At 37.6% G+C, this 9,036-nt stretch overlaps 1 protein-coding gene across 7 annotated transcripts in view; it reads right to left on the bottom strand.

Annotated features, from left to right (window-relative positions):
- Positions 1–278: 278 nt before the first annotated feature.
- Positions 279–9,036, bottom strand: part of LOC308190365 (Y+L amino acid transporter 2-like) — a 22,629-nt gene continuing 13,871 nt past the window's right edge. For all 7 annotated transcript variants that reach the window (XM_080581671.1, XM_080581670.1, XM_080581675.1 and 4 more), the window contains exons 5-10: positions 8,306–8,429; positions 7,389–7,492; positions 6,945–7,041; positions 5,453–5,602; positions 3,757–3,940; positions 279–3,042 (exon numbers count right to left, since the gene is read on the bottom strand). In XM_080581671.1, coding sequence (XP_080437797.1) covers positions 2,951–3,042; positions 3,757–3,940; positions 5,453–5,602; positions 6,945–7,041; positions 7,389–7,492; positions 8,306–8,429 — 751 coding nt within the window. In that variant the 3' untranslated portion in view covers positions 279–2,950. The remainder of the gene's footprint in view (positions 3,043–3,756; positions 3,941–5,452; positions 5,603–6,944; positions 7,042–7,388; positions 7,493–8,305; positions 8,430–9,036) is intronic.

The raw sequence follows: 9,036 nt of genomic DNA, 5'->3' as shown, positions 1-9,036 counted from the left end.
AATTCAAATTCAACTTGCTGTCTACCAGAACCCCCAGATCCCTTTCCACGGGGCTGCTCCCCAGCCTCTTGTACCACAGTCTGTACGTACAGCCGAGGCTGCCCCGTCCCAGGTGCAGAACACAGCATGGGGCAACCCTGGTACAGACAGGGAAGCTAGGGGAAAGAAAGAACTGGAATTTCATTGCTCTCCTGATAAACCAACTTACAAGAGGTAAGGTAGAGCAAGTTTCACTTGCAATACTATTTTTTATGCTTTAAAACCAGACAACTATTGCATTTGCCAAGGATCAAATGTTGATTTATTTAAATACTTCAGCATCTAAGACTTGGCTTTAGATATTTGAAAATAACTTACATATATTATTTGAAAGGAGTGAAAAATCAACAAACACATGAACATTTTTGAGATTCCAATGTCCATACACAATTTCAATAACATTATTCACATTTATAGCTTTGCATCTGACTACTGATATTCTTCAACATGTCTCCTGTCCTGAAAGAAAGAAAATGGAGGCTTGCGTGTTATGCTCAGAAAGTTAACAGATTCATGCAAAAACAGATTTTGGCAAAAAAAAACACAGGAAGAAGCTTATCAGCTCAGAATTCTCTATGGAAATGGTCTTAATTCATAGACTTTATTACACTACCTTTGGTATCTGCTATCTGTTACCAGCTGATACATCACCTCATTTGTCTCAAATCACTTGGTAGCTTTGGTCCTGTTAAGAATAACTTCAGAGGATGGTGCAGTGCTGTCCTGGTATGACACATAGCTCAGCACTAAGCACAGCTTTGAACTCTGTGGAGACAAAGACTGCCAGGTTTTGTTTGGTACTGACTTGCAGGGTTTGTACTCTCCGTGTGCTCTGATAAAGTCTGAGATCTCGACTCTATTATTAACCGATGCCTTTAAAAATGAGGTGAAAATGCAGTATTTCTGTAAAACTGTACAGCAGGATCAACATAGTGCTATACTGTAACAGAGGCACTTGTGTACACGTATGTGGGAGTGTTCTGAGCTGGGAAAGCTAAATCACACCCTTTTCCTCTTAATGTTTTGTGACTGTGATACTAAAGTGATTTTAGTGCATAAAAGTCATAGCTTCCAAAAAGCAAAACATGCAGCTCTAATAGCTTCATGTTTACCTTAGTTTAGTGCATTTTTATCATTTGTACTCTGAATCAAAAGAAGTCCCACCACAACTGCCATAATGGATGGCATAGAAACGCAAATAGGTTTCTCAGGAGACCTGTCAGCACGCACAGGGCTGGAGATGCACGGAATTATCATATGGCAAACGACCTTACATTGCATGGAAGGAATGGAGAGAGGTTTCAGAGGCAACGATTGCCTTCTTCCCTATTCCATTCCTCTTTCTCAGGGCAGACATAAATAAAAGACAGTGCTAGAAGTTACAGGGATTTGTATAAGATTAAAAAAGTACCTTACTTGGGATTAATTAAATAGGAATGATAACATTAAAATTAGAAACAATATATGTTACATTCAAATATAATTACAGAAAGAAGTATGACTTGCCAACAAGAATAACAAATGGTGTTAAATATCAGCGAAGAAGATTAGAAATGGACCATCCATTTTTGTGGCCTAGGTGGGAAAATTGATTGTCTTTTTTTCTTTCCCGCGACAGTTATTTTCTCTTCCATTGCAGGCAGCTAATTAGGACTGGTTTCACATTCTGTGTGCCAAACTGAAAAATGTTCAAGAGATTGAATGTAGTTCTTCACTGTCCTTTTATTTCATGGCATTTGCTGGTGAACACACTCGTCCAACTGTGCGATGGGCATCTGAACGATGTGAAGAGCTGGCAGCTGGTGCAGGAGGCTCTCCGTGCTGAAAAGCAGAGCTGCAGGTTGCTGTGCCAGCAGGAACTGGTGAGGCCAGTCCTGGGCAACCTGCATTTGGTGGCCCTGCTTGAGCAGAGGGATGGACCAGGAGACTTCCAGAGGCCAACATCAGCAATTCTGTGACTGCGATAGATCAGCCTGCAGGGTTGGGCAGTGACTCAAGGGATTTTCTAAATATCAATAGATTTTAATTTCGCCTTATGATTTCCTTAAATAAGTTCTACTGTGCAAAAAAAAATATGTGATTTATGGGGCCACACTTGATCTTGATACTTCTAGGCAAGCAGTGGACACTATGGGAATGTGTTTTCCCCAAATATACTCTAGTCGAAGCATGGCTAAGTCCCTTACAACACTCTGCTCCACAGCAGGTTGTTCTGCTAGAAAGTAAAAATACTTCAATTACAACACTGTCATTTGTTTATTGAAAATACTGCTTCTGCAAAAGGGTAATGAATGTGGGATACCACCAAATGAAAATTTCTCACAAAACTTAAATGACTGAAAACTTTCATTCTCCATTTGGTACCATATATATGGTGGGAATTATGCATTAGAATAGTCTAATGCTAATGCTACAATGATTCAAAGCATGTCTATCAGTATTAACTATATTATTTACTTTGGCTAAGAATTTAATGATATTATTAGAAGTACATTACGGTTTCTACTTCCCAACTCAGGTTTTGAATCTTGCAATATTTGGTTTGATTTTTGTTATATTTGTCAATTTATTTGTTAGGATTCTGATGGGACTTAATACTTTTCATTACACTTTTGCAATTAACCTAATACTTAACACTTATCTACTGATAAATAGTTGTTCATAAGGTGCTTTGTAGTTTCAAAATGTTACTCGATAACTGTTAACAGACATATTTTTTTTAGTTTTAAATTGTAAAACAGAGGATGGCGAGTGGTTTATAAAACAAGCACAAATTAGTCGACATCAAACTGATGCATAGGACAATTGCTAGTGCTTTAGTTTAACTGAGGATACAGGAAGGACTTCAGGTTATAAAAAATGCTCCAGATAGGACGTGTCAAGGTGCAACTCTCAATGTCAAGGTGCAGCTCTATTTGCTCTTGGCTCCTGTAGGTTCCATGTCTATGTCCAGGTCTGACAGCGCACAGAAGAAGAGCAGTTGAACACATTTTGTTGTTTTAACTGTAACACAGAACAAAAATGTGCAGCTGAGACAAAGTTATAATATCTTAGACATATATGTCGATTTTGAAGTATTGGAAAGAACTACGCAGATATTAGGAAAATCTTAAAAGAACGTTAATGAAATGTATTAAACACATGTAATGAATAGATTAATGCAAAAAAAATCAATAATTATACAGTAAGTCTTTCTTATTTGGACCAATATTTCCATCAAACTGTCAGATTGACATCTGAGTTCAAAATGAATAAAGATATTAAAATATTGCTTTTCAAGATCGCCTGAACTTGAGAGGTGGAAGCTAGCCTTCAGGCCAGTAATCATTATTTCATAATTTAGGAAAACACACGGACTCTTCTGACTCAGAGATTCCACTCCTTGAGCAGTAAACGGTGTCCTGGTATTTCTGCCTTCCAACGTATCAAACTGCATGCATTTATTCTTCGCAATCCTACAGGGCTGTTATTGAGCCAACATTTTGAAATGGCTCAGCACCACCAATGGCCATATTACATCCACATACTGGACTGTTCTGTACATTTATGCATAGCTTTGTTTTCAGGGTCATGTGAAGAAGCAAATGATCTCAGACAAGCTGTGCGCAGCATAGCAAAACTTCATAGGGAAAAAAGAATTTAGGAAAAATTATTCTTTCTTCTGAATAAGCATTCAGAATTCTGGCACAGTGACTAAGACAAGATGGTATTGCTTACCGGAAAGCCACTGCAGACATCTAGGTCTTTTTTCAAATGGCAGGTAGACTCCCAAATAATATGCAGGAATACCTGAGAGGGCAATACCAATGCCAATAAGGGAATTGATTGTGTCGCTGTAGAGAGGAACTATGACCAGGAAAAGGGAACATAAACAGTATATGATAGGGAAGAAGAGGTTCAGCTGTGGAGACAAAAAAGAAAAATAATTATTAAAAAATCAACATTTAATAAAAGAAACAGTAAATATTCTATTGGAAAAAATGTCAAGTTTTGCAGATTAAAATTAGACAAGTCATTAATAAAAATATAATTAGTAACTACATGACTACTATGTGCTGTCTATATCTTTTGAATGGCTACAGTCAGTAGTCAGTATTATTATGATAGTGTATGCTGCTGAGAGCCTCTTGTTTGGTACATGCCTGTGTAACTGAAAACTTGGGGGTTTTCAGACCTGTACAAGCACAGTTCCCTTCCACATTAGTAAGAGACTAATCTTTGAAAGCAGTACTTTAAAATTAATAATAAAGTAATGGGTAATTTTCCCTCTAACTTCAATTGCAATTTTTTTGTTGTAAATTTGAAACAGAACAAACTCAGCTGGGCTTTCAGTCACCATTTTGATTCCACAAAACCTAATGGCTGATTTACAACCATTTTGCTGGGGTACTTAGCAATTATATCACAAATAAAGGAAATTGCAATAACTTCTTTATGGAATTTGTTTTCACTAGAATATTTTTCACTGGTTGCAGTAATAAGCCTCCTCAAGAGTCCAGAAGATGGCATTTGAATACTAGCTGAAATGTGGAGCTGAATGTTTTTTATAATCAGGATATTGCACTTAAACAGAAAAAAGTGCTGGTAAAGACAGCACAGGAGGTTAGGAAGACAGAGTAACAAGGAAGAAATATTTAGAAAGGCTTGAAAAGATGTGATGTTCATTTGGATTTTTCATCATTTTGCTGCATCGCTGCAGGGCTGAGATGCAGGTCATGAAGCCAGGAGAGTGCAGTGAAGCGGGAGCCAGCATGTAGCTTTGTGTGCCTGGGGAAAGCTTTGGGTGCCCATCCCTGCTTCCCTGGGTTCCTGGATTAAACTAGAAACAAACTGTATGTGTGTTTTATTTTTGTGCTGGCTCCCTCTCCTAACTGTTAGCCAGATGCTCTTCTGCAGGCAGTTATTAAGCTAGCATTTCACTGCCTATGACCTATACAGCAGGAGGACTGAATGCCTATTATTCAAGCTTTTGAACTTCTGCGTGAGCAGAACTTGAGATGTTTATGGGCTTTGGAGGGATTCTTGCTGAATTTGTAAGTTTGAGCAGAGTGTGAACTTCCCTCGAGCCCCCATCACATATTGAGGTTCCCTGTGAACAAAACCTTAAGGACCAAGAATGGGCCATAATATTTATTTAGTCTATTTATACTGAAAAGTCAGATTACATTTTAATGAAAAGAAAAAAAGAAACTGAAAATATCATTTCAACCTCACAAAGTATCAGAACAAATGTTCTTGTGCAAACTCAGATAAGTTTTGCTTCTTTATTTCTTATTTTGTATGCTAACAGGATTTCTATGGCTGAAATAAATAACCTATAACATAATAAGTAATATTACGGTTCTGGTAGTATGGGTAACATAAACATGTGCATTAGCTGACTGTTGCAGCTTATTTCCTCTCATTTACTTACTTTAATAGGCCGTGGCCTATGTGGCTGAGTATATCGCAGATATATTAGCCCTGCAATAGACAGACCCACGAAGAGCCAGTAGTTGAAACAGTAGTAGTTAATGAGGAGGAAAACATCTTCCACGAGGAGATAAAGCAAAGTCATTAAGCCCTAGAGATAATAAAAGAAAGACTTTTTAATGGGAAAATAAATACATGTCATCTAAAATAAAGAGGTAGTAAAGTTGTAAAAGGACCCGTTTCAAACACATTTAGCTGTTTAGCATCTTTGTCGGCCACATGGACAGTGGGATTGAGTGCACCTGCAGCAAGTTTGCCCATGACACCAAGCTGTGTGGTGCTGGAGAGGATTGCTAAGAAGCCTTCTGCAGGCAACAGCTTACTTTGCTCTTCTGGTTGTCTTCAGTTTGGAAACTAGCTTTTAATTTAGTTTGTCTTTTGGAGGCACTCACAATGCACTCAGATTGAAACTGTTAGAGTGAATTCTGTGGTATGCAGGTATGCTATATACTCTGCATGGAAAGGGTAAAATAAAACCTAAAATAGCAGAAATTTAATGCCTGTTTTTACAAACACGAGGAACAGAATTATACAGTCTTCTTTTGATGCACAGAAGAAAAAAAAATCCACTGGGAAAAAGGGGAATGGTGGTGTACTAAGGGAGTACACAGCTCATTGTACTAGTGCAAATAGAATTTATCCAAGAAGGGTATCCATAAAGAGACAATAACCATTAATAAATTATCTGGTGTCAAACAGGACCAGTATGATACTTTATGTAACACAGGGCAAGGGAAGATACCAAATAAAATACACGTTCAAATAAAAAACAATGAAACACTCTTGAATGATTCCACTTTCTCTGCTTGTGCATATCCTCCCCCCATTTTAATCTACTAGGTTTATGGATTATTTATTAAAATCATTTGCACTAATTCTGTGGGCCACACTCCCTTGCTTTTGTGTTGCAAGATTTATTTGTATTGTGAGAGCAGGAAAACGTAAATACGGATATAGGCATCCAACCATATGTATTTAAATTTAAATGCTTTAGCCAAGTGTTATAACTACAGCCCTAGAAAATCAGCCTACTAGAGGGTCTGAGAGATTTTCCTGTCATTTTCTTCTCCCACGGACGCTCTGAAGATGCACATATAGACTTAACTCCAGTCTACGTGTTACAAAGAGCCAATCTCTAAGTAGTGCTTCTGTTGTTAATTCTGACTACTTGTACAAACAGAGCGCACATAAATGTGAATCCGGCAATTCTCTTTCGACTGAAGAAAATCCACCAGACAAAGTAACACCTCCCCACCTCTACCCTCAATGAGTTTTAAAAATCCTGACCATTCGAGGAAGAACTCCCCCTCCAACTCAGGAGAAGGCAGGGAGCAGTGTAGGGCAGGGAGGAGGTGGAGCAGTTCCCAGGGCTGCATCCCCAGGGCTGCATCCCCAGCAAACCACGCCAGGCACTGGGCCAGGCTTTCACTTACATTAAAGAGAAGAGCAGGGACTGGTGTGAAACACTTTATATGAATTAAGCTCAAACTGTCCGGGAGGTGTCCTTCTCTGGCTCCAACGTAAAAAAGCCTAAAAAAAAAAACAAAACCAAAACCACCACAAACAACAAAAACACACACACACACAAAACCCAGACAGTTAGCTGAGGAATATCTTATTGCTTTTTGACAAAGACAACATTAATTATTGTATTACTCTATTGTAAATGCTGCTTTTTTCTCTGGTGCCTTTAGTTCATCAGCTGGTGCTGATCATCGAGTGCTGGCACGAGATAACATGCCAGATCATAACAATCCCTCCAGCATAAACGAACGATTCACCATGGCAAAAAATTGTCACTTTTACAATGCAAGGAATTCAGATTAATAACAAATGATTCATTTTCAATTATTTTAAATACATCTTATATTTCGTACCTAGATGCTGCAATTATTGAAGAGTTTAACCCACTGTAGCAGGACATGGCCACAGCTATAGGAATTATCCACTTAGCATAACTAAGGGTTTCACTGCCAAACGTCTGCAATGGAAAAAGAAAACAATAGTGAGGCCCATTACATTAAACATATGGACAATCCTGGGAAGCTCTTATGAGAACACACCAGCCCAAATATAGTGTCACAGCCATTGCTTTTCTCCAACACTGGCAATGACTAGGAAAATTAGAAATTGGAAAAAATGATCAATATAAAAATAAAATGACAGATAAATTAAAAAAGGGATTTAAAAAAAAGTTAAGCTGAGATCAAGTTAATGAGATGAAGATGTATTGATTACATTGTAATCTGACAAATCCTGCTTTCATTAATCCATGACTTATAATTGTACTTTTGTATAAAATATTGAAAAGGGTTTTTTTAAAAAAAGCATTTCACTGCATATTTTTGTGTTGAAAATATTGCTGCAGTCCTACAGCACTCAAAATCACCCAGTGTACATTAGAATGATGAAACAAACAAACAAACAAACAAACAAAACTCCACGCCCAAATCCTGGTTCTTAAATTACCCAGATTTGCCATAGCTCTTCCTCTGCTTGGCTTTAGTGAAAGCATCTTTTATAGTGAAGTACTGTAAGATGCAGGATTTACAAAGTATAAAAGAGGATTTTAAAAGAGCAGATTTATTGGATATGAACTTTATGTGCAACTTCTAATATACCAGGACTCCTATACATACACACATACAAATTAAAACAAAGCAAAAATCATCAGCATAGAAATATTTCAATTGTTTTCCTGATAAGTATGCTACCTGAGATTCTTCCACAGAGGAAGAGTATGGAGCTTACTTACATACAGTAACTTTTGTTTTTATCATTTTATTTAACTTACGACAGCCACTGCATCACTTGTGAGGAGAGCTGACATGTCCAGCACTACATAGTACGCTATATTCGTCATCAAGTAAATAATAGTCACAATAGGCATGGAAATTGCAATAGAAAGTGGTAAATTCCTGCAAAAGGAAAATAGCAAAATTATTCCATGTTCTTTAAATTTAAATAGAAGATGGTTCCCAAATTCAAATGTTTGTAAATGTATACCTCCATCACTTTTGTGCAATCCAACCTTTTCTAATCATGAGGTTACAAAATAAAGTACAGCCATGTGTAGAACAATTCTATAAGCAGCTTAGTTGGCTGCTTGTGGGTCTGTCGTAAGCTTTGGAGAAAAATTGTGCATTTGTAGCTGTAAACTATAAACCGCCTTTTATATAAAGCAGTGTAAGAGAGCACTTAAGCAATGAGATTAAGATGCACGCTTAGGTGTTTTATTGATCGTAGGATTTTTTCCTGACTCATAGCCTTTGCGTGTCCCAAAACAAGGTGGACTGTATCAGTGGGGTGGACATCCCTACAGAGAGGAGCAGATGGCATTTCCAGTGCTACTGTGGACTTTTTTCATTTCTCAGTTAACTTTTTGTCGTTAGCAAAATTAAACATTTTCCCCATAAACAGTTAAGCTGAATTTCACATGATAAAGCAGTCATAAACTTAACAGAGTTTTACTCTATTGGTGGCAAAAGCAGTCTTGGAAAACGAAGTAATTGTTTTGTCTGACTG

This window comes from Anser brachyrhynchus, assembly GCF_964034855.1.
Source record: "Anser brachyrhynchus genome assembly, chromosome: 2".
NCBI lineage: Eukaryota > Metazoa > Chordata > Aves > Anseriformes > Anatidae > Anser > Anser brachyrhynchus.
This window is presented reverse-complemented; position numbering and strand designations above follow the sequence as displayed.